This window comes from Cydia amplana, chromosome 3, assembly GCF_948474715.1.
Source record: "Cydia amplana chromosome 3, ilCydAmpl1.1, whole genome shotgun sequence".
Lineage (NCBI taxonomy): Eukaryota > Metazoa > Arthropoda > Insecta > Lepidoptera > Tortricidae > Cydia > Cydia amplana.
The window spans coordinates 19,340,657-19,367,144 of record NC_086071.1 but is presented as its reverse complement, the minus strand read 5'-3'; the positions used below and the strand labels follow the sequence as shown (position 1 = coordinate 19,367,144).

The 26,488-nt window shown below is 37.9% G+C and overlaps 1 protein-coding gene and 2 long non-coding RNA genes across 3 annotated transcripts; all 3 read right to left on the bottom strand.

Moving 5' to 3' along the window:
• Positions 1-138: 138 nt before the first annotated feature.
• Positions 139-23,977, bottom strand: LOC134662715 (basement membrane-specific heparan sulfate proteoglycan core protein-like). The gene is made up of 5 exons (XM_063518986.1): positions 23,953-23,977; positions 22,179-22,336; positions 21,733-21,883; positions 1,106-1,257; positions 139-336 (listed from the first exon to the last, which is right to left on the bottom strand). The coding sequence occupies exons 1-5, from the start codon at positions 23,975-23,977 to the stop codon at positions 139-141; spliced, it is 684 nt and encodes a 227-aa protein (XP_063375056.1).
• Positions 1,814-3,805, bottom strand: LOC134662589 (uncharacterized). Its single transcript, XR_010098081.1, has 2 exons — positions 3,690-3,805; positions 1,814-2,022 (listed from the first exon to the last, which is right to left on the bottom strand). It is a non-coding gene; the product is annotated as an uncharacterized LOC134662589 (long non-coding RNA).
• A 302-nt stretch (positions 23,978-24,279) lies between the features above and the next one.
• Positions 24,280-26,248, bottom strand: LOC134662983 (uncharacterized). The gene is made up of 4 exons (XR_010098114.1): positions 26,156-26,248; positions 25,539-25,650; positions 24,657-25,113; positions 24,280-24,401 (listed from the first exon to the last, which is right to left on the bottom strand). It is a non-coding gene; the product is annotated as an uncharacterized LOC134662983 (long non-coding RNA).
• Between the last annotated feature and the right edge of the window lie 240 nt (positions 26,249-26,488).

Below are 26,488 nucleotides of genomic sequence, written 5' to 3'. Positions count from 1 at the left end.
TATGAGAATTGAAACTTTCCAATTTTAAATTTAAATTTCCCATATTTCCTAGTGAAAGTTTCATGAAATTTCCGAGAATTTATAGAATTTTATGGAAACTTTCCGCAACTTGCACATCTGTATTGGTCTATAATGTTTCTATAAACCGCTTATCAGAAGACACATACCTGTTTTGTTTCCATTACTTTCAAGTTCCACAGTAAGGTAATCGGTGTACACAGCTGTTCCATCCACGATGGCACTGCATGTGTAGTACCCCGTGTCGTCTTCTTTGGCCACAGATATGACCAGCGAATTGCCCTCCTGTCTGGTGCCGCTGGTGAATTGCCCTTCCTCCTGTATAATAAAATAGAATAGCGATTTATTTCGACCTTACATTTACAATTTGTCAGGTTAATTTAAGTATGTCAAAATCATAAAATTATATTCTAGCGCTAGCGGTCCGCCAAAAAACGCTGCAATGCAAATGGTGTTAAAGGCACGAAAATCGATTGACCATTAGGCCATTTAAATCAATTTGACCCGAAGCACCAAAAAAAACTAAAAAAAGGAGAGGAGTTATGACGTCATATTTTTTTGTATGGAATAAAAAAAAATGTTTATAAAACCTATTGTGTGTGGCATTAAACGAAAGGGCTTTCTGAGCCGATTCTAAAAATAGGTATATCACATCATTACATTTCAGTCATTTTTTTAAATTATAATAAAAATAAATTTCAAAACATACCAAGTTTGGGCTTCTCCAGATACAATACCGTTCAACATTTTTTTTGTACATATTAGGTACCTACGTGTAAAATTGTGTACGGTTTTCTCAAAATGTCAAATCACTACATAGTATAAAACAAAGTCGCTTCCCGCTGTCTGTCTGTCTGTCTGCTTAGCTCTTTAAAACTACGCAACGGATTTTGATGCGTTTTTTCTTAATAGATAGATTGGAGGAAGAGGAAGGTTTGTGCATAATTTGTTAACCCGTGCGAAGCCGGGCCGGTCACTAGTTATATAATAATTAATTTCCGTGGCTCGCCCCAACTCGCCCCAGTGTCTCCGGGCTGCCGCGCGAGCCAGTGCCGGTGTAAACGCGGCAAAAACATTGCAAACTTGCCTTGGTCCACTGAACGGTCGGCAGCGGATATCCCTCAGGATGACAGTCGATAGTTTTGGTCTCTCCCTCTGTCACTTTCACTTGTGACTCGCCGACTTTCACTTTTGGGGGACTTTGGTCTGACGGTCCTGGTTCAGTGACCGGTTCCACATCTGAAATGAAACCTGATGAGATAAATAGAGACCAGTGGCGGCGCGTCCATAAAAGCCGATTCCCACCGGCTCACGGTGGGCTGAAAATCGGCCTCCATAGAAATAGAAACCGAAGTCTTAAATTTGAACTTTTTTTTATTGGAATAGCTTTTGTTAGGTTTTATTATGTCCCAAAATTAATCTTAGCTAATTTGGTTGGAAAAATAATTAATTATAATTTTTTTTCAAAATCTTTGTATGGCGCGTATCAGAAAAAACGAGTTTTCTCCGAAAATAAAAAGTTAACCGTAATATCCTGACAGATGATTTTAAAACCAATTATTCTTGATTTTTCCACATAATTAGAATTTTCCTACGGGGTGCACTTTTTTTTTTAAATCGATATATATTTTTTATTTTTATTATTTTATTTTTATACGGTTATACTCGTTATTTTGACTACAAAAAATGAATTTGAGTTTGATCGAACCAATAACTTACGCGTAGTGAATTTTTGTTCTAAGCAAATGTATGGAGCGTACGAGTAAAACGGATTTTTTTTTCAAAAATTAAAGGTATACCGTAATATCCTTGCAGATGATTTAAGTACCAATTATTAATGATATTTTGACATAACGCGAACTTTTCTACCGTATGCACTTATTTAACAAAAAATAAAAAACTTATTTTTTCATGCTGAAATAACTTTTTCTCATTGTTTTAATCAAATAAATAATAAACATACAAGAGTTACAAGTAGAAAATTGAAAATAAAACCATTACATCCTTTACATTATTACCTTTGTATCCTCTTTATTACATTATCTTTGTACTTAATGAAACAATATTTAACAAATTTGACATATTGACAACTGATGAGTCTAAAATTAATGATCGTTAATAAGGTCCGGTTACAATCATTAGTAGATACTACGAATTTACTTAATTAAATAAATATCAGTAACATTATCAATAATTGGTTTACATAAAAACAGAAATAAGTATATGTAATGCTATCCTAATTAAAAGTATTCTAATGCTAATATTGGAATCCTGAAAGTTTAGTTTTCCTGGTCGCTTACTTCCGAATCCGTGTCCATTTCAGAATCAGGGTACACATTTGAGGTATCTGTCACTTCTTCTTCTTGAGGTTCCAGACAAATGAATAATTCTAAAGTTTCAGGGAAGAAAGCCTGTTTCTTTTTTCCACTTATTGTTGGCCTCATTGAAGAAAGGACAGGATCGGAAGACAAAAGTAACATATTAAAAACATCCCTGTTCGAATCTTGTCTCGTTTTTTTTTTGTGAGTGATGCTCTCTGAACATTCTGAAGTCTTTGTTGCGTGCCTCGGATGCTTCTTCAGAGAGATGACCAATCGGTACAATATCATTTTGTGCAATGATATCTGTGCCATGGATCAGCAATTTATGCACTGTTGGGGGCATCTTATACCAACTGTAAAATTTAATATAGTCGTCCGCTGTATCTTTACAATAGGCTTTAAACTTTTCAGTGTCAATTACTTCACCTGATGTGACAGCTTGCAGAATTACAGCAAATCTCCGAATCAGTTGTTTGTCCAGTCCAGTGATATTAGCTGTTTTTTCGGGATCTTCGAAAAATTTTCGTGCTGTGTTTCCATCATTCGTTGTTCCAGAACCTTGTTTTACTACATCGACTAAAAGATTTAGTTCGTCTTTGAAGCGATCTTGAATAATCTTCTTCCGTAGTTCCATCTTCTGTTTAAGGCCCCTCTTTTCAGTTGCATAAAATTCTTTAAAGTCCAATCGATATGCTATATGAAGAAGGCATTCCATGGTATTGATCCGGGCATGTAAAGATGATAGTCCAAATTCATATAAGGTAGTATCAGGCACTGTTTTTTTCGAAACTTTGTCTATATTGTTCATTTCATTAGGCTTAGCTAAACATAAAACGCATGTTGCACTTGACTTAGCCTGTGAAAGATATGTGCAGATTTTGCCATCTACCATCGTCATCTTCAGCTTATGTGTCACTTTGTTGTTCCTATGTTCATAATATCTACTAACGATTGTAACCGGACCTCATTAATGATCATTAATTTTAGACTCATAAGTTGTCAATGTGTCATTTGTTAAATACTGTTTCATTAAGTACAAAGATAATGTAATAAAGAGGATACAATGGTAATAATGTAAAGGATGTAATGGTTTTATTTTCAATTTTCTACTTGTAACTGTTGTATGTTTATTATTTATTTGATTAAAACAATGAGAAAAAGCTATTTCAGCATGAAAAAATAAGTTTTTTATTTTTTATTAAATAAGTGCATTCGGTAGAAAAGTTCGCGTTATGTCAAAATATCATTAATAATTGGTACTTAAATCATCTGCAAGGATATTACGGTATACCTTTAATTTTTGAAAAAAAAATCCGTTTTACTCGTACGCTCCATACATTTGCTTAGAACAAAAATTCACTACGCGTAAGTTATTGGTTCGATCAAACTCAAATTCATTTTTTGTAGTCAAAATAACGAGTATAACCGTATTAAAATAAAAAAATAAGATAATAAAAATAAAAAAATATATCGATTTAAAAAAAAAAGTGCACCCCGTAGGAAAATTCTAATTATGTGGAAAAATCAAGAATAATTGGTTTTAAAATCATCTGTCAGGATATTACGGTTAACTTTTTATTTTCGGAGAAAACTCGTTTTTTCTGATACGCGCCATACAGAGATTTTGAAAAAAAATTATAATTAATTATTTTTCCAACCAAATTAGCTAAGATTAATTTTGGGACATAATAAAACCTAACAAAAGCTATTCCAATAAAAAAAGTTCAAATTTAAGACTTCGGTTTCTATTTCTATGGAGGCCGATTTTCAGCCCACCGTGCGGCTTGCCTGTTTTTGGACGTTTGAGCAGAGTTGTAAAGGAAATATTTAAGCCAAATTAGCCCCGGCTTGCCTATGGATATGTTTGACGCGCCGCCACTGATAGAGATAGAGATCTCTATTTGCATACCATAGTACAGATGTTATATACATGGACCCTAAAAAGGGTGTAGCAAAAAATTGGTGGTTCACAATATCACAGTTTTGGTTATTATTACTATAGTTCGTTTTTTTTAGCATTATAAAGAACTTGCAAGAAGGTAATCGCTTACCTTCCATGTCATGACATGTCTTTTAATTGAAAAACGCTTTTAAAAAATCAAAAACTATTACTTATGAAAGCAGAAGAATATAAATGATCGTATTAGATTTATAATTGTTACATATTTGCCGTAACTTATTTTTAAAATGTGTTTTTCAAATAAAGACACATCAAGATTGTTTACCTTATTTCTAATGCTAAAAAAAACGAACTATACTGACTTATACTTAGGTATGGAAACTGTGTTAAGGGGCTACCTGCGGTTTTCGTCGATTTTTGTCAAGTTTTGAGTCGTATCTCCTACAATTATAGAATTATAAGACAAACGGCTATCGGTTCTTCAATCTTTTATCTCGATTCTTGTATACCGGATTTTGAAAGAAATGATTTTTTTTAACATGTATTAAAAACACTTTTCTCGTATCTCGATTGCTGTGAAGGATCTTACATATACCATGGACTAACCTATTAGGACTCGCAATCGCCATTTTGAGTAGCGTACCCCGGAAGAAAACATTTTTTTTGTATTAGACTTAGATGGCGTCGGTCATTCAGCGGGCTGTAGGTTGTGTAGCCCATTCCGCAAGAGGGCGCTGCCACTAGAAGAGTTGTAGACGTTGTAGTTGTTAAGGTGTAGTTCTTAGTTTTTCTTAAACGAATGGATAGATGGCGCAATAATTTTAATATTAGGTAGCTGGTCAACCAAATCTTGTCAGTAAAAAAAGGCGCGAAATTCAAATTTTCTATGGGACTACATTTTTCAAATTTGCCGCCTTTTTCTACTGTCAAGATCTGGTTGACCGAGTATACTACCGCATCATTTGCGTTTCTATGTGTGAACAGCGCATCTGTACACGTGTCATTGTGTGAGTTAGTTGTTATTATTATAATTAGGGCTGACTTTCGTTTTTTGTCACAGATAGCAATCAAATGTATATGTTTTAGATAAAAATGGTCTTCACAGCAAGATGTGTTGTCGTTAATTGTGTAAACACTAGCAGAAATAGTGACTGCAAATTTTATAGATTTCCAAAAGTAGTGTGGAAACAAGAACACGCAATAAATGGATAATTGCCGTAAGGAGAAAAAAAGTAAGTCACCTAACCTAACCTCTAAAATCATACCTTCCTTAAATACGCAAAAATTTGATTTATGTTGTAAACGTATCAAGTTTTAACGGTGAATTATTTTGTTATAGTCCCGATGGCACTCAAAACCGGACGACAGAATTTGCAGTGCTTACTTTATTGTTGGTAGAAAGGCTGATGAAAGTGATGAACAAGCCAGTCCCAGCTATGTTCCAAGAATCGAGACAAATCAAGACGGATTGACGAAAATGCGGCAATATCGAGGTTCCAACGTTATATGGAACGAAGAAACGCGAAAAAATAGAAGCTGTTAGTGCTATTAATACAACTAATACAAGTGACTTTGAATTGCTGGAAAATAGTGTTAGTGTGACTTCAAAATATTGATAGTGAATGTCAAGTGGACCTGTATACAGGTGTACAAAATCCAGGAAAGACGTTTACGTGCAACAGGTACATATTTTATGGTAAAAAAACGTGATGCCGAAGTTCAAACAGAAATATGTAGATATCAGTACCAGTGTACGAAGATTATTAAGCATTTTAAAATAACAAAACTCGAAGTCTGTAATACTGCTAAAAGTATTTCTCTGGATCTAGCCACCATAACTGACAGTAAATATTTTGCTGGATTTTAATTTATTAAAACCAACGAACAGGGGCCGATTGCATAACAAACTACAACTAATAATACAACCGGAACTCCTTATTTAATAAGTTAAATTAGAAAAGGAGTTCCGCTTGTAATATTAGTTGTAGCAAGTTGTAATTTGTTATGCAATCGGCCGCAGCTTGTAGATCTTGCAGGTGTTACTCTTAACAACTTCAACTTTTTATTAAAAACTACACAAATAAATTATATGGTGAGCGAAAAAGATAGACTTCTACTTTTCTTGATGAAAATAAAACTTGGTGTCACATTTTCAGCACTCAGTGTTTTGTTCGGTATTCATAGAACAACAGTGTCAAGAATATTCTGCCCGTATGTTGAAGAAGTAGCAGCTGTTACATCAAATTTGGTTTTTTGGCTAGAATGCTTCCGTCCGGAGTATAGTAACACTAGAGTACAGAGTTGCCTATAGTACCTACAGAGCAAGTATAGAAGTACCATCAAGTTTTGCTAATCGTGTGTATTGCTACTCACACTATAAAAAGGGTTTTACCTCAAAAGTGCTTATTGGTATTACTCCAGGGAGGCTTCATATCGTTCAAGTCAAAAGAATGTGGTGGAAGAAAAAGTGTCTCCCAAATAACGAGTCAGGATTAGTAGACTACTTAAAAAATTGGGATATTGTCTTGGCTGATAAGGGATTTCCGGCAATAAAGAATGTAATTGATGAAAGTGGAAAAGAAATTGTTTTTTTAGACTGGAGGAAACCGGCCTGTTTTGAGAAAAGTCGTCGACATCTCTTCTAAATACCTAAGACTGGTATGGATGTGTTCCTCGTGATCTCTAGAATACGAATTGACCGGTTTTGGTTTATGGAGGGGGGGACGGGTCGAAAAAAGGGGGGGGGGGCAAAGATGTCGGCCGACCATCATTGATATTTGTGCTATTATCTATGAAAAGGGAGCTTATTGCCGATGGCGCTTACGACACTGACATCGATAAGCAAAAAACGTAGTAGTTTAAAATTGGGGATTCTGGCACATGTTTAGTTGTTTTGATTCCCAATTTAGCAATTAAGTTTCTTTGAATACTGGAACATTCAATGTTGCTGTCTATCCAATGCGGAGGTCAATTTATGTTATGTGACGCTGATGGACTGATCAGTCATGTTGTGTTAGAAAACTTAAATCGGATTTAAAGGTCCCTTTGTAGTTTTTTATAAATAACTCTTAGACATAGACATAGAAAAGTTTTATTCAACATCACATGAAGTTGCACGCTTAAACGGTGACCTGTAGCAAAAATGATCTGATACATAAGTAATCTTCATAAAATTTTCTACATTAAATATTCTATACGCTTTTTCGCTAGGATCAATATTTAAAAAAATATTTAAGGGAAAAAGTTAATTATAATCAATTGTTAATATTTTTTGTAAACGGTGGCCTGTAGCAAAAAATGTTCTGATACATAAGTAATCTACATAAAATTTTCTACATTAAATATTCTGTACACTTTTTCGCTGGGATCAATATTTAAAAAAATATAAAAGGGAGAAACTTAATTATAATCAAACAATTAATCAATCAATTTTTTGTTAATAACTCGTAAACGGTGGCCTGTAGCAAAAAATGGTTTGAAACATAAGTAATCTACATCCAATTTTCTACATTAAATATTCTATAAAAAAATTCGGTAGGTTCAATATTTAAAAAAATATTTATGGGAGAAAGTCAATTATAATCAATTGTTAATAATTTTGTAAATAACTCGTAAACGGTGGCCTGTAGCAAAACATGTTCTGATACATAAGTAATCTACATAAAATTTTCTACATTAAATATTCTGTACACTTTTTCGCTGGGATCAATATTTAAAAATATATTTATGGGAGAAAGTTAATTATAATCAATTGTTAATATTTTTTGTAAATAACTCGTAAACGATGGCCTGTAGCAAAAAATGTTCTGATACATAAGTAATCTACATAAAATTTTCTACATTAAATATTCTGTACACTTTTTCGCTGGGATCAATATTTAAAAAAATATTTAAGGGAGAAAGTTAATTATAATCAATTGTTAATATTTTTTGTAAATAACTCGTAAACGGTGGCCTGTAGCAAAAACTGTTCTGATACATAAGTAATCTACATAAAATTTTCTACATTAAATATTCTGTACACTTTTTCGCTGGGATCAGTATTTAAAAAAATATTTAAGTGAGAAAGTTAATTATAATCAATTGTTAATATTTTTTGTTAATAACTCGTAAACGGTGGCCTGTAGCAAAAAATGTTCCGAAACATAAGTAATCTACATCCAATTTTCTACATTAAATATTCTATAAAAAAATTCGGTAGGTTCAATGTTTAAAAAAAATATTTAAGGGAGAAAGTTAATGGGGAAGTTAGTGCACTGAGTTGTCCCTTTTGTCCCAGGCGATGCCGCTTGACACAATTGTTCCTTTGATCATACTTAATTGATGTGAAGCCTTAACCTGGATATTAACTTTTGGCTTACCCCCAAAAAGGGAGAGGAGAAAAGTGGTTCCGGCTGTACACTGCGCTCTGTTTGATATAAAGCCGCAATCCGATGATTGATTGACATAATTGTTCTCCCAGGAGGTTCGTGGGGTATTTGTCTTTGGTACGGTCGTATAGAGAGCGGCTGGGTGACCTCCAGAAAATTCCGACTTTTGGTCTACCGCTTCCGGTCAGAAAAATGTTTGACGGCCCGGCCAAACGGTCGGACCTAGGTGGGGGGGGTGCTCGACCAAATGTCATAGAGGTACCCTGGCAGTTTTTGACGCCGCCATTTTTTTGTCAAAATGGCAGACTTTTATTTTTTATTTTTTCAAGTTTGTCCTAGCGCGCTGAAATTTTGGTCACGGAAACTTGGGGTCCCCTAGATTATTTGTAAAATGTTTTAATTGCGGAAAAACTGGGCACTTTTATTTTGTATGGTAACTTTTAAACGGTGCGTGATAGGTGGGGGGTGCTCGACCAAATGTCATAGAGGGCCTCGAGGGAAATAAAACTGCATTGAAAAAAATTCAAAATGGCCGACTGTTTTTTAATTTTTTCAAGTTGGTCCGAGCGCTCCGAGATTTGGCATGGCAGGAGATAGAGGCCTCTAGATTCCTATAAATTTTTTTTTTTTTTATAAAACCCAAGATGACGGAAAAAATGGTAATTTTTATTTTGTATGGCAGCTTTTAAACGGTGCGAGATGGGTGGGGGGTGCTCGACCAAATGTCATAGAGGGCCTCGAGAAAAATGGAACTGCATTTAAAAATTTTCAAAATGGCCTTTTTTTTTTAAGTTAGTCCGAGCGCGCTGAGATTTGGATGCGACAAGCCTGGGGGCCCAAGAATACTATGTGAAAAATTTATTTGGAAAAGTCCAACATGGCGGCGGACACGGGCAAAAGTCAAATTTCCAAGTAGGTTAAGCGAGCCCGTAGGGCGAGCTTCAGGCTGGGAGGCCGAAGGCCGACCCCGCGGAGGGCCGTTAGGCCTGGAGCTTCACCCCGAGTGTCCAAGCGTGGCCTACCCCCAGTAATTTTAGGCGAGGCCGAAGGCCAAGCTGCGGGAATGACGAACCAAGCAAAATCCTATACAAAAACTGTGTTAAGCGAGCCCGAAGGGCGAGCTTCAGGCTGGGAGGCCGAAGGCCGACCCCGGCGGAGGGCCAAAGGCCCGGAGCCTTCACACCGACTCCCAAGCGTACAACCCCCAGTAATTTAAAGCGAGGCCGAAAACCGAGCTGCGTGAATGCAGCGCTTCCAAGCGTTCTACCAAGTCAACTGTCTTGATAAGCGAGCGTTGGCGAAGCGTCGAGGTTCGCGAAGGCCGAAGGCCGAGCTCCGCGTAGAGCCGAAGACCCGAAGCGTTACACGAGAGGGGGAAGTTGGAGCTTAAACACGACCCAATAGTAAAAGTGGCTTAGACAAGCGAAACGGCGGGCCGAAGGCCGTAGGCCTCCTGCCATGCCAAATCTCGGTGCGCTCGGAGCAACTTGAAATTTAAAAAAAAAAAAGTCGGCCAGTTTGATTTTTTTTCAATGCAGTTTTATTTCCCTCGAGGCCCTCTATGTTATTTGGTCGAGCACCCCCCACCTATCATCCATCGTTTAAAAGTTACCATACAAAATAAAAGTGCCCAGTTTTTCCGCAAATAAACATTTTACAAAAAAAAAATTTTTCATAGGAATCTAGGGGACCCCGACTTTTCGTGACCAAAATTTCGGCGCGCTAGGACAAACTTGAAAAAATAAAAAAATAAAGTCGGCCATTTTGAAAAAAAAAATGGCGGCGTCAAAATCTGCCAGGGTAAAATATGACATTTGGTCGAGCACCTCCCACCTAAATCCGACCGTTTGGCCGGGCCGTCAAACATTTTTCTGACCGGAAGCGGTAGACCAAAAGTCGGAATTTTATGGAGGTGACCCAGCCGCCCTCTATACGACCGTACCAAAGACAAATACCCCACGAACCTGCTTCTGGGAGAACAATTATGTCAATCAATCATCGGATTGCGGTTTTATATCAAACAGAGCGCAGTGTACAGCCGGAACCACTTTTCTCCTCTCCCTTTTTGGAGGGAAGCCAAAAGTTAATATCCAGGTTAAGACTTCAGATCAATTAAGTATGATCCAAGGAACAATTGTGTCAAGCGGCATCGCCTGGGACAAAAGGGACAACTCAGTGCACTAACTTCCCCATTAACTTTCTCCCTTAAATATTTTTTTAAATATTGAACCTACCGAATTTTTTATACAATATTTAATGTAGAAAATTGGATGTAGATTACTTATGTTTCAAAACATTTTTTACTACAGGCCACCGTTTACGAGTTATTAACAAAAAATATTAACAATTGATTATAATTAACTTTCTCCCTTTTATATTTTTTTAAATATTGATCCCAGCGAAAAAGTGTACAGAATATTTAATGTAGAAAATTTTATGTAGATTACTTATGTATCAGAACATTTTTCGCTACAGGCCACCGTTTACGAGTTATTTACAAAAAATATTAACAATTGATTATAATTAACTTTCTCCCTTAAATATTTTTTTTAAATATTGATCCTAGCGAAAAAGCGTATGGAATATTTAATGTAGAAAATTTTATGAAGATTACTTATGTATCAGAACATTTTTGCTACAGGCCACCGTTTAAGAGTTAATTATAAAAAACTACAAAGGGACCTTTAAATCCAATTTAAGTTTTCTAACACAACATGACTTCATCAGTTCATCAGCGTCACATAACATAAATTTACCTCCGCATTGGATAGACAGCAACATTGAATGTTCCAGTATTCAAAGAAACTTAATTGCTAAATTGGGAATCAAAACAACTAAACATGTGCCAGAATCCCCAATTTTAAACTACTACGTTTTTTGCTTATCGATGTCAGTGTCGTAAGCGCCATCGGCAATAAAGTCCCTTTTCATAGATAATAGCACATTTGTTCACATCTTGAGTCCTATGCGACCGATCGGTTCGTGTGAGGTGTCGTTTGAAAGAGTATTAAATGTGCTATTATTGTTTCATAATAACTGTAGTCAATTACAAAATATTTTAAAATATTTGAGTTTTTACCGTGCATGGATGGCATAAGTAATGAAATGATTAACTATGCGTCTAACTCAATAAATTACAACTATACCGCAATTATTTTATTACAAAATATACGAGACATTTCATTAGCTTACCAAAAACATAATAGACCCCGAGCCAGGCGCAAATTTCGTCAGTCATCGCCTCCCGGGTGAAAACTCGTATACTGGTTAACGGCCATATATGATGAGCCCTCGTGGACGTCAGCTGCCGCTACGTTATGACTTGGTTATATAATATCATACACCATTAAAACTTATAGACCGCGAGCCACGAACAGGTTTCCATGACCAATTAACGGCTACGTATGATGAATCCTCGTGGACGTCAGCTGCCGCTCCGTTGGTGGGTTGAGGAATGGCAGCCACCGAAACATGTAAAAAAAATTGCGGTAAAGTTATAATTTATTGAGTTAGACGCATGTTTTGTCAGTACTTATGCCATCCATGCACGGTAAAAAATCATATATTTTACAATATTTTGTAAACGACTACAGTTATGACTACGGTTATTATGAAACAATAATACCACGTTTAATACTCTTTCAAACGACATCTCACACGAACCGATCGGTCCCATAGGAGAGCGTTCAAGTATTACGTAACGCAATTTTTGGACATTTTTGACCCCCCCTCCCCCCCATGTAACGCGCCGTAACGTTTTTCTGTAACCCCCCTAAAGGCCACAATTATGTTGCGTAAAGTACCGTAAAGTGGCGAAAAGTTCTGAAGGGTTAAAAAACAATGTTACGTAACGCGTAGTTTAAACCCCCCCTCCCGCCTTTGTAACGCATCGTAACGTTTTACAAGAACCCCCCCACCCCCAAATTCGTTACGTAATACTTGAACGCTCCCTAGGACTCAAGATGTGAACATATCAATGCTGGTCGGCCGCCCACTATCCCCCCTTTTTTTCGACACGTCCCCCCCTCCATAAACTAAAACCGGTCAATTCGTATTCTACAGACCACGAGGAACACATCCATACCAGTTTTAGGTATTTAGAAGAGATGTCGACGAAAATCGTGAAGGAGACGACTTTTGTTTAATTTACCTATAGACTATTATTATGCCACCTTTTCTCCAGAATAAAGGTGAATTTACAAGGGAAGTGACCGATGCAACTTATAAAATAGCTCGAGTCAGAATTCATGTCGAAAGAATAATGCAGCACTTAATAATTTATCAGATACTACATAAAATTCCTGTAAATGTATTTTATCATAAACTGAAATAAATGTCATATACTCAGAAAAAAACAGAGACCACCGACCGAGATCGAGAGGTAACAGGCACCTGCCGCGATAGCAGAGGACGCTGGTTCGATTCCAGCCTGGGGCACTAGAGGCTAGGGTCACTTTTTCTGAGTATATGACATTTATTTCAGTTTATAATTTATATAGTAGTGTGACTACTCAAAATAATAACAAATTAAAATATTTTCTAAAAATAATTTAATTTGTTCTAGTATGTTATTTTATCATATTGATGATATATTACATTTTTAACCCTTTAACCGCCAGAGTCTGATATATAAGACATTACATATCCAGCTCATCTCGCCACAGTCTGATGAATAAGATAAAGATCTGATTTGGTTTTTACAGCACATTTATAACTCCCGTAACTATGCCAACCTTACTCTGCGTGGTACAATTACTGTCGGTGGTGACACGAGCACGCTCGATCAAAAATTGCTGACGGTTAAAAGGTTAATTGTTGGGTACTAGTAAACCTGCAACCACCTATATTTTCAAACAAATAAAACAACAGTTATTTTTACAATATTTACATTATTTAAAAAGCTATTAAAACATTGCATTTTTATTTAAATTTGTTTTTATTTCACACATAAAACCTGTAAATATTATGTGACTTTTCATGCCTGAAGGACCCTTATGCACATGGAGCATAAGGAACCACAGGCATTGACCACCACATATTTATAACATGGGCCCGTGGACCTATGAAAATGTGTCAGTCAGGTTAGGGTTTAATATGTCCAAGCACTGGACTGATCAACATTTTTATAAGTCTAATGTACAGTCAAGTCAAGTACAATGGATTAAGGTTAAGAAATGCATACATATTTATGAAATCTACTGTACATACCATTAGTCATATTCCTTTATTTCAGTCACATGCATAAACTTACAGCTAAGGATGCCAAAACGCTTATGTGGTAGGGACAATACATACATCAGAATCAAACATAGTCTAAAGCTAAAGATTATTAAAACAAAACAAAAACAATCAAATAAGGTCAGGTTAATATTTAGGTATGCTAGGATTCTAAGATATAAAAATGTTGAGTTCCTTACTTACAGGCCTTCCAGCTAGGTATGCGTATTGCAAATTTTCACAAAGCGTGATACTGCAATATTCAGCTTTACTATACATATAAAAAAAACAGTAATAAACATTTTGAGTTAACAACATTTAAACATATTATTTTACTTAATACTACTACTACATACTACTATTTGAAAAGTTAATTACCTAACATTGTATTGATTATATTTTTTCTGTAAAACTACGCTTTGGCTGGTTTTTCTCACTCAAAGTTTGGTTTGTTCTTGTAGAATACAAGAGCCGTAGATAATGAGCGAAGTAAAATTATTCACTTATTAAAATTGCTGCTTTAATAAAGTCTTTGTCTCTGTCTACTCTTACTATACAACTACCTTTTGGTGAATATATAAAGAGATCATACATAGTCATACCAGTGACATACATTTGCACTTGGATTTGGGTATAAGTTAATATGGTTTGCTTCTTTTTAATTCTGGTTGATCATTCACAAACTGCGAATATTGCACATTATGACATTACATTTTTGTTTATCAAAATCTGCAATAGGTGGTTTTTACAACATACAGGACATTTAACTTCTACTAACACTGACACATTCATCGCATATAACAACACCATCTACACTAGTGCACAACCAAGGCTGATCTTTGCTAACAATCACTCCGACACAAGAAATTCTTAGTCTCCTCGCCGAGTACCACTCTTCAGACATTGATTGTTCTATTGTGTCACTACAGAATTTAAAAATGTCTTTATCTGCCAACGCAACATTTGCTTCATAAAAGTTTTTCTAATGTTTTTTCTATGACTAAAAAAAATTTTTCTATGACTTTTTAGTCTAGCTTCACTTTTGTACACATCAAACTCTTTTCTAAAAATACTAAAGTTTTCAAGACATGTAACACATTCTTCTTTTTGAATATTAATATCAGTCTGTTCTACTAAATTTTCCGACAACCTTGCTAACGGAAATTTCAATATCTTCTGTACAATTTATTTCAGCAACTTCCAGTACACGTTTCAAGGCACAATCTTCCTTTAAATCTGTGACATCGAACTGAAAAGGTTCACACTTGTGTTTCTTTGATGTAGGATACATTTCGTGGAAGTATCTCCCTTTGGAATACTTTTCGTTCGTAAATTGTCGAACACTTGGCTTGCCCCATTTTTGTTCCTGGCTGGTTTAGGTGGAACTCTCTTCATGATTGATGTAGTAAATTAGTGCTGCAATGCTGCTTGAATTTGCCACTTTTGTTATAAACAATCGCATGTTACTCTAGTAACATGACGATTGATATTACGAATTAAGGCTGTCTTATACGCTGTCGCCGTCACAGAGGCTTGACGAACCACTCGGGCTTTGATTATGTAGCTCCTGTCGCCTTGCCAGATGTCTTGCACCTCCAGTACGTGCCGGTAACGACCAAATTTCATGGGTTATGGCACGAAAAACCCTGTTCCCGTCAGAAGCACGTTCATTTTAACTGAAAACCACAATGCTAATGTAATTGTCAATACAGCCGTCGTCCAAATATGTCGAATAATTATACTGTAATATCATTAGATTTCATTGAAATTATTACGATGTTTACTTACTTCACGTTTGAAAGTTTTCTGACAGAATATCTCAAAGTTGCGCTCGCTAGGACAGAGAGTCATACTATCTTTGTCTTACACTAGTACTATCACCCAAAAGAAAAGGATGAGTATAGTTTTTTTTGTTCCTATTTACTGATCTATACCTATATTCGATTTTTCAAAGATATCTTTGATACGTCAAATACGTAAAGGCGTATCCAGATTAGTCAATTTTTCACCAATCTGGAAGGGAAGGGAATCGAATCAGGAGGTGCGGACGCAAACGGCAATTTGGCTCACTGATTCGATTGCCCGATCAAATCAGGAGGTGCGGACACAAAAATGCCAATTTTCGAAGCTAGTATCTATGGAATGCTAGGATCTGTACGTACTTTTTACAATCTGATCAAATTCTCGTGTCGAATCAGGCCGTGCGGACGCAAATACCAATTTGATTCCCCGATCACATCAGCAGGTGCGGACACAAAAATGACAAATTTCATAGTAGAATGCAAATTGGTGATTTAATTTCTGTACGTGTGGACGCTAGGCAAGATAAGATTGGCCAAATATTTTCCTGAACAAATCGACTGATTTGATCAGTCCCGTCTGGATACCCACTAATTGGCCAATCTCATTTAGCATCCACACGTAGGTACACAAATTAAATCACCAATTTGCATTCCATAGATAATTACTGTGAAAATTGGCATTTTTGTGTCCGCACCTGCTTATTTGATCGGGGAATCAAATTGGTATTTGCGTCCGCTCGGCCTGATTCGATCGGAGAATTTTATCAGACTGGCGAAAAATTGACTAGTCTGGATACGCCTTTATGCATTACTTACCTTTTTAGGGTTCCGTACCCAAAGGGTAAAAACGGGACCCTATTACTAAGACTCCGCTGTCCGTCCGTCCGTCTGTCACCAGGCTGTATCTCACGAACCGTGATAGCTAGACAGTTGAAATTTTCACAGATGATGTATTTCTGTTGCCGCTATAACAACAAATACTAAAAACAGAATAAAATAAAGATTTAAGTGGGGCTCCCATACAACAAACGTGATTTTTGACCGAAGTTAAGCAACGTCGGGCGGGGTCAGTACTTGGATGGGTGACCGTTTTTTGCTTGTTTTGCTCTATTTTTAGGGTTCCGTAGCCAAATGGCAAAAAACGGAACCCTTATAGATTCGTCATGTCTGTCTGTCTGTCCGTCTGTCTGTCCGTCCGTATGTCACAGCCACTTTTCTCCGAAACTATAAGAACTATACTGTTGAAACTTGGTAAGTAGATGTATTCTGTGAACCGCATTAAGATTTTCACACAAAAATAGAAAAATAACAATTAATTTTTGGGGTTCCCCATACTTCGAACTGAAACTCAAAAATTTTTTTTTCATCAAACCCATACGTATGGGGTATCTATGGATAGGTCTTCAAAAATGATATTGAGGTTCCTAATATCATTTTTTTCTAAACTGAATAGTTTGCGCGAGAGACACTTCCAAAGTGGTAAAATGTGTGTCCCCCCCCCCCCTAACTTCTAAAATAAGAGAATGATAAAACTAAAAAAAATATATGATGTACATTACCATGTAAACTTCCACCGAAAATTGGTTTGAACGAGATCTAGCAAGTAGTTTTTTTTTTAATACGTCATAAATCGCCTAAATACGGAACCCTTCATGGGCGAGTCCGACTCGCACTTGGCCGCGTTGATGGTGCGGAACCCTCCGTGCGCGAGTCCAACTCGCACTTGTTACATATGTTGAGTATAATATTTGAGGTTGTCATGGTACCCAGTGTAAATAAATATGTCAATAAAAAAATAGAACTTTATCAAATATATTACAAATAGGTAAAAATACTTTTCTCCAATATGCTCGGAAATGTTCACCTTATTGTAGCAAAAATAGTACGGGAAGATCTTCGTTATTGTCAAACTCTAATTTAAAAAAATCAAACTATCGCTGTCCTTTTCTAGCGGACGGGAAGTAAAAAAACACTACAGTAATAACTTATTACTGTAGTGTTTTTTACTTTTTAAAAATAAAAAACGTAAACAGCCAATTATTATAGCCGCGAGCCGCGTCTACACGACCCGATCAGCTATCATTTCAAGCTATAGGATAGAGTGAGATAGTAAGCCTTTCATGTCTCGTTCTTACAAGACCGTTGTGCTCGTGTCTGATCGTGCGAATACTGCTTAATAAAATCAAAGATTATTTTTATATATTTTTTAAGGATCTAAATCCGTGTTAATATTAAAGCTTTTATAGTTTGTCAAAGGACTATCTCATTTCAAACATAGACAGAGAGAATCATACTATCTTTGTCTTACTCTAGTACTAGCACCCAAAAGAATAGGATGGGTATAGTTTTCCTGGTTCTTACTAACTGACAAATTGGTTTGACCAACTATATTGCACAATTATATTGAATGAACGAATATTGAATGGTACTGAATGGCCGAATAAGTTTGTGCCTTTAACTTTTAAAAATTAATTAGAGGGGAATTGTTTTTGACATTCTTGATGTGAAGGTTCGATTTGAGTGATGCTTGATGCTTAAATAATTATTATTTGAGCTTATTTCCTCGCATGTTTGGAGAAAAGCACTATATATGCCTCGGCAGGAATAGCAATTCGTGGATTCGTCTTCTTTGTCGGACTCCGCTTCGCGTCGTCCGACAAAATCGAAACTCATCCACGAATTGCTCTTTCCCGGCCTCTGCAATAATGTACTATAAATGTAATGTATCGTGTTACCGCGCGTCGGTAACATTAATATTATGTGACAGAAAAATGTATTACGAGTTATTAAAATTAGTAAGACATCGCTAATGCTATTATATTTATATTTTATATGAATGAATATATTTATATTTTTTTAATATCAAACATCCAAAAAAAAATGCGTCAAATGAAACGAATTCAGTACGGGGTATGGTCGAAGCGCCATCTCACGAAATATATTATCAACATTGAGGCAAGACGAGAGCATGACGATAGTTGTCATTCCAACCCGTCACATGGCATTGATACAGAATCACACTTATTGCAACATTTGACACTACTAGAGACATCTGCTATACTTTTGGGAACTAAATATAAAGTCACGCTACTCAAAATGGCGATTGCGGGTCCTATAGGTTAGTCCATGCATATACGAAATCTACATATTTGGGTTCGTCTTCGTATATGTGTAATAAACGTGTCAAAGATTTTAATTTCAAAGTAATTAACATAAAAGTTATGGCCAGAAAACCAGATATTAGATACTATATTGCTTAAAGCCGTTGCTGTTAATATGATAACTTGATAAGCTACAAAAACTGGCCCAGTGCGAGTCGGACTTGCGTTCCAAGGGTTCCGTACATTAAGTCCGACTCACGCTTGACTGCACATTTCTATTAGGTTTTCCTGTCATCTATAGGTAAAGAACTATTATGTGTATTTTTTTTTTCAAAATTTTAGACCTTGTAGTTTCGGAGATAAAGGGGAGGGGGGGACAGACAGACAGACGGACGAGTGATCCTATAAGGGTTCCGTTTTTTCCATTTGAGGTACGGAACCCTAAGTGTAAGGCCTGAGTGGACGCTCGGAGCGGAGCGTTCAGCGGGGCGTGCAGCGTGGCGTCGCGCTCACAAGTGATTTGAGCAGCGTGCACTAAGGCCGCTTCTATACGCTTGCATTTGTTTAACATGCACGCCGCACGCCCCGCCCCGCTGCACGCCCAACTCGAGCGTCCACTCAGGCCTTACACTAAAAATTAACATAAGCGTTACCGTCAACCAGAACTTGAAGATAATCGGTGAAGACGAGCGTAGCTTGCACGAGCGCGGAACACACGTAATTTCCCGAGTCTGTGTCTTGTGCGTTCGTAATTATAAGCGCATTGCCCTCTATTTCCACTCCTGCGCCGAAATCACCCTCTTCCTATAAGAAAAAATATTAAAAAGAAAACAATTAAAAAATATACAAAAAATCACTGCACTGGGTATACAGGTGTGTCGCCTCCTCCATTTAAGTTAATAACAATAATATCTTGTATTAGGAGGAATTCGCTCTTTCATACAAGGTTCCGACTTATAATGGGGTTGGCAATTGTCAAAGGTTTCCATAGATGGCGCCATCATAGCTTGCCCCTTTTTCTATGAGATTTGGCTTAAAGGGCTGGCATCCAGGGCATTAAAAAACAAAAAAGTGACACATTGAATTCTCTTTCAGCTCGTTTCATAAACCCACACTCGTATTTTAGTGGTTTTCATTATGTAACAGTCACATAAACGAGTATTTGAATAATAATTATAGCCTTATTAAATTTACTTGCAACTTTTGCACTTATATAAAATTTGTACCTTAGCGTGTAGTTGCGCTCTCTCGGAAGGGTTTCCACGGAAGACCAGCGTCGAGATCCTTAGATGGTATCTTGACATTACGCTGAGTGGAGACCTTTTCAGTGACGCTTAATAATAAATTAGTTCTGTTGTCTCATGTAATTCCTAAATTTAAGCGTTTTCTGAATAAATTTCTTCTATTCTATTCTATTCTATTTTGGCAAGACTCACCTTGGTCCACTGTACTCTTGGCAGCGGGGATCCCTCAGGGATGCATTCCACCTTCTTGCTCCCTCCCCGTGGTACCCTCACTTGGGGCTCGCTGACTGTCACTCTAGGGTTGCCCTGTGGTTGCTGTGGTTGCTGTGGCACATCTGCATAGGAAACAACGCGTTACAATACAATTAGAAGTATTAGAAAAAAAAAACAAAGTGCCGGCAGAAGTGAAAACTCAACAACTAGTGCAAAATGCACTATGTATAATTATGGTTAACGCCATCTAGCGTTATTTCGTCGCATTACTTGAAACCCCTAAGCACATCACTGTTAGTACTCGAGTTATATTAATATCAGTTAGAGCGAAACTCACTGGATGGCATTTAAATCAATAAAGAAAAACTCAATGACATTACATGTAACAGTTTTTCGATCAGGTCACGTGTCCGTCTTACGGTCACGTGATCTCTCGCGAGTTTAACATTTTTTTCCCCACCTCAAAAAGTGCACGGCGCCGCTAAAGAAGTTTTCACTTCCAAAAATAAATATATTAGTATTGATTGGCAGCGCCATCTCTCTCGCTTGCTCGGTATCACCTGAGATGATCCAGTTAGAAGGTCGAACCATACTGTTCTACCTTAGAGGTGGCCAGGGGACGCCATAAGCCTTCAGTCAAAAGTGCATATACTTGATACTTGGAAAAATTCGACCTATGCCGCCGTGGCCCAGTGGCCGACTGGAACAAGCACCTGCCGCGATAGCAGAGGACGCTGGTTCGATTCCAGCCTGGGGTACTGGAGGCCTTGGTCACTTTTTCTTGGTATATGACATTTATTTCAGTTTTTACAACACATTCTAATAATGGTAAGTACATAGCCTCCTGTTCCAACTGACAATGGTTGACATTAAGTTGAAGTAACTAAGTGAGGAGTGCCACTCTAAACGTTCTATTTTTGTTATGGTACCTTCTATGCCGGTATATATACATAGTCCCCTGCGTCACCCTCTTACATGTTGGTTATTATCAGCTTGGTACCATCTTGTATAACGCTTTATTAAGCCTATGTGACACGCTCTTATAGGTCCACAAATAAGATCGTGTCAGATATTTTTGCGGCGTTCGTTAAGTTCATACGTTCTATAACAACTTGCAGGTAGTCCGTCCACACCGGTGTCGCTTGCACGATGCCGGTACACACGTAGTCCCCTGCATGACCGTCTTGTGCGTCGGTTATTGTCAGCTTGGTTCCGTCTTGTATAACGCTTAGTACGTTAAGTTCATACCTTCTATGACAACTTGCAGGTAGTCCGTCCACACCGGTGTCGCTTACACGATGCCGGTACACACGTAGTCCCCTGCGTCACCGTCTTGCGCGTTGGTTATTGTCAGTTTAGTTCCGTCTTATATAACGCTTAATACGTTAAGTTCATACCTTCTATAACAACTTGCAGGTAGTCCGTCCACACCGGTGTCGCTTGCACGATGCCGGTGCACACGTAGTCCCCTGCGTCACCGTCTTGTGCGTTGGTTATTGTAAGCTTGGTTCCGTCTTGTACAACGCTTAATACGTTAAGTTCATACCTTCTATGACGACTTGCAGGTAATCCGTCCACACCGGTGTCGCTTGCACGATGCCGGTACACACGTAGTCCCCTGCGTCACCGTCTTGTGCGTCGGTTATTGTCAGCTTGGTTCCGTCTTGTCTAACGCTATTGCTGAACTCGCCTTCTCCCTGTAAGTGTATACAATTTTAAGTGTAAAGATTTATTTAATTGCATTAATGCACACATAACACAATAAGTATATAAAAGTTATCTCAATCCATACAGAATATGGTCTTGTCACGAATTTTTGTACCTATCTTGCGTATATGTCTGTTCTCCTCTATAAATCCCATTACTCGATCGATTTTCGAGATTTTTTTGTGAGCATGTTTTGATAATTATAAAATGTTGTTGTCTTGATTCCGTTTTTGGATTTTTTCAAAGATTTTAGTTATGCAGAAACCGATTAGTAGTATAACAAACCTTACTCCACTGTACCCTCGGTAGCGGGGACCCCTCGGGGGTACAATCCACAGTTCTACTCTCCCCTCCTGGTATGGTCAGTTGACGTACGTTGACTGTTACTCTAGGGCTGGCTTGTGGTAGCTGTATTTGTGGTTGTGGTGGTGGTTCTGGCACATCTACACAAAAATAAGACGGTGTAATACATTCTAATGAAAATCGCGTTCCGAGGGTTCCATACATTAAGTCCGACTTACGCTTGACTGCATATTTCTAATAGGTTTTGCTGTCATCTATACGTGAGGAATGAAGAGGCTCAAAGTTGCACAAAGAGCGATGGAACGGAATATGCTCGGTATATCTCTCTGCGATAGAATCCGAAACAGTATATAGACATCGGCTGACGGATTGCTACTCTGAAATGGGCCTGGGCCGGGCACGTACGAGGGGTGTTCAAAATATTCTCGGTATGAGAATGAAAACAAACAAGTACGAAAAGTTTGATATTTTTATGTTAATACACCCCCCCCCTATGTTCATACACTTAAAAGATCGAACAATTATTTTTTTTAATCCCTCGTAAAAATATTTTTTATCTTTCGTGTAAAAATGCTCCTCCACTGCCGCCTTCAATGCTTCATCGTCAGAAAATTTATTTCCACGCAGATCCTTTTTAAGATTGGGGAGCAAAAAGAAGTCGCTGGGGGCTAAGTCCGGACTATACGGTGGGTGAGTAACAGTTTTAAACCCACATTCAACAATAGCTGCCTTGGCAATATGAGCAGTATGGACGGGGGCGTTGTCATGCAGAAGCAGAATACCTTTGGTTAACTTTCCTCGCCTCTTTTCTTTAATTACATCCTTTAATTGACGTAGAATGTTAGCGTAGTACTGTCCTGTGATATTTACACCTTTTTCTTTATAATCGATTAGTAATACTCCTTCACAATCCCAAAATATCGTGGCCATGACCTTGCCAGCTGAAGGGATGACCTTGAACTTCTTGGGATGAGCTGAACCCTTAATGTGCCACTGCATGGACTCTTGTTTACTCTCTGGGTCATAATGATGAACCCAGGTTTCATCTCCAGTAACTATTCTTTGCAGCACCTCATCAGAATTTTCACCGCACAGGTCAATAAAATCGGAACAACAAGCTACACGCATGTCTTTTTGAAGCCGAGTCAGCATTCGCGGAACCCATCTTGCACTTACTTTTGACATATTAAGATGGTCATGTATAATATCATGTACGGTACCAATAGAGAGATTGGTTACTTGTGCTATAGATTTTACCTTCACTCGACCATCTTCCAATATAAGTTTTTCCACTTTATCAATATTTTCTTGTGAAGTAGCTACTACAGGCCGGCCAGGTCTAGGGTCATCTTCAATACTCTCCCTTCCGCGTTTAAACTCGCTTGACCACTTTTGAATGGTAGATAAAGAAGGAGCAGACTCACGGTAAACACAATCCATTTCCTCTTTTATGGTTTTTTGATTTATACCCTGTTTTGTCAAGAATTTTATCGCGCATCGATGTTCTAATTTAGTTAACATTGTCAATTCGCACATGATGTTCATGTTTGTTCAGCAATTGCAGAAAAACAAAAGACTATCTCGGTTCGAATTATACTTTTTTTTAATGTCAATGAATAAACCTTAGCGGCCAGTAACGAAAGAAATTTAATACCGAGAATATTTTGAACGCCCCTCGTATGTCGCAGAGATGATAGGAGGTGGAGCAAGCGTGTCCTAGAGTGGAGGCCACGTTCAAAAAGACCAGATCACAGACCTCCAACAAGATGGGAGGATGACATTAAAAAGACTGCAGGCCCACTCTGGACGAGAGAAGCAGCAAATCGGGCTGCTTGGAGGAGATTTGGAGAGGCGTATGCCCAACAGTGGGCGCATACTCGCTGAGGAAGAAGATACGTAAGGAACTATTTTGTGTATTTTTTTCAAAATTTTAAACCCAGTAGTTTCGGAGATAAAGGGTGGGGGGGGGAATGGACGGACAGACAGACAGACAGACGCACGAGTGATCCTATAAGGGTTCCGTTTTTTCCTTTTGAGGTACGGAACCCTAAAAATTAGTACATTATATGTTACATACCATTGACAACAATTTCCGTAGTTTGAGCAGCCTCTCCTGCGTTATTTCGAGCAATGCACCTGTAAGATCCACCATCTTCAACGTCTATGTTCCGGAAGACCAGCTGTGCACCTCGGTTCTCCACGCGACTGCAACAGATACAATAGAATAGATACAGTCAGGCCAAGGGGCTCACAAATATCTGAACACACCTCTATTGTTAAGGCGTTAGAGTGCGTACTTTTATAACTAACACGGGACTTCATCGCGTAAGACTTACGTTTATTAATGGGCTGACGTTTCGAACGTGACGTTACGTTCGTGGTCAAAGGCAGACCCCTGGCGTCTGCCTGTGACCACGAACGTAACGTCACGAGAGACAACCTACTGGTCTCAAATCGTACCTGGAGAAAGTCCCGTCAACACGCTCCCAAGACACCTGAGCGTTGTCTTCCGCCACACACTCCACTGTCAACTCCTCCCCTCGCGTCACTGTGGGTCTCTCAGGACGGATAACGACGCGAGGCAACGTCAGCACAGCAAGTCTTAAGTATAGTTGACGCAGCAGGAAACCGCCGCCTGTTACTTTGCAGAGGTACTCGACAGCGTTTTTGGTGGCTGCCTGTTTGATCTCAAGTTTTACCTAGCGAAAGCCCCGTCGACACGCTCCCAAGACACCTGAGCGTTGCCATCCGCCACACACTCCACTGTCAACTCCTCCCCTCGCGTCACTGTGGGTCTCTCAGGACGGATAACGACACGAGGCAACGTCAGCACAGCAAGTCTTAAGTATAGTTGACGCAGCAAGAAACCGCCGCCTGTCACTTTGCAGAGGTACTCGGCAGCGTTTTCGGTGGTTGCCTGTTTCAAAGTTTCACACTTGAATTGTAGATACTGTCAGGGAAATATGGCACACAAATTGCATTAATATTTGGCATAAAAAACTACGAGCAATTACCCAATGACTGGCTCCAAGTACCGTCAATATTTTTTGTTGCAGGTCACCTGTCTGCCTGTCTTTAAATAAGCTTGAAGGGACCAATCATTGAAGAGGGGCCGATATTAGTACAATTTATTCTAGTTGAGTACAATTTATATCATATTAAAATAGTCAACTTATTAATGGGACCTATAACTATTTTTTTTCTTAAAATCATTTATTTACAAACAAGATATATGTATACAGTGGTATTACTAAAAGAAATTAATAACTAGTAACTTATATCAAGTAGATTAGCCAAGATACAATTCAAAGTAATAACCTATACAATATAGAATAAACTTACTCTCTGAAAGATAAGTTCTCTGCCGTTGAGTTGAACATTTTGTGGCAATGGACGCTGGTCGAGTCTGCTCCATGAGACTACCTGCTGGTCGTCGCCAGTTTTGAAGTCACAACTGTAATGGAATAGAAAATAATAGACGCTTATTAATGAAATATATGTCCAGAAAAGGTATTTAGATCACAACAGTTACAGTTAATTGTTTGTCGCTACTGGCGACATGTTTAGGATCCATCGGAGGTCCTTCTTCAGGCTCGAGTGCTCGTGAAGAACATGGCGCTGTTACAGCGTCATGTTTTGTCGTCACTGACAAACAGAGTTACTGCATAATATACGGAACAGTCCTGGGTTCGAATCCCGGTAAGGGCATTTATTTGTGTGATGAACATAAATATTTGTTCCTGAGTCATGGGTGTTTTCTATGTATATAAGTATGTATTTATCTATATAAGTACGCCTAGCACCCATACAAGCTTTGCTTAGTTTGGGGCTAGGTCGATCGGTGTAAGATGTCCCCTGATATTTATTTATCTTAAACTTTATCAAGGACAAGTTGTTGCTGTCGATAAGCTTAAGTAAAACGAGGGAAGGTATTTTGATTACCGTAAAAGAGTTATTACCTTATTGTAATATCTTGGCCTTCGGCGACGGGCACATCAAGTGGCTTAGGAAGTTGGTCCGGACGATACGGTAACGGTATAACTTCGCTACCTACGAATAAAGTGAAATACAAAGTAAATAAGATGGAAGGTTGAAAGGGGTAGGTATTTTATACGAAAACTATCATTATAAATCGTAAAACTGAGTTAAATAGAGTCAGGATAAATTGAGTGGATATATTTTCTTCTTGATATTTTATTTAGAATTAGATTTGGAGAGAATAATTGAGAAAAGTTACTTATTGAATGAGTTGAATGACATCCTAAAACTTGCACAGTAAAAAACCATTTTCC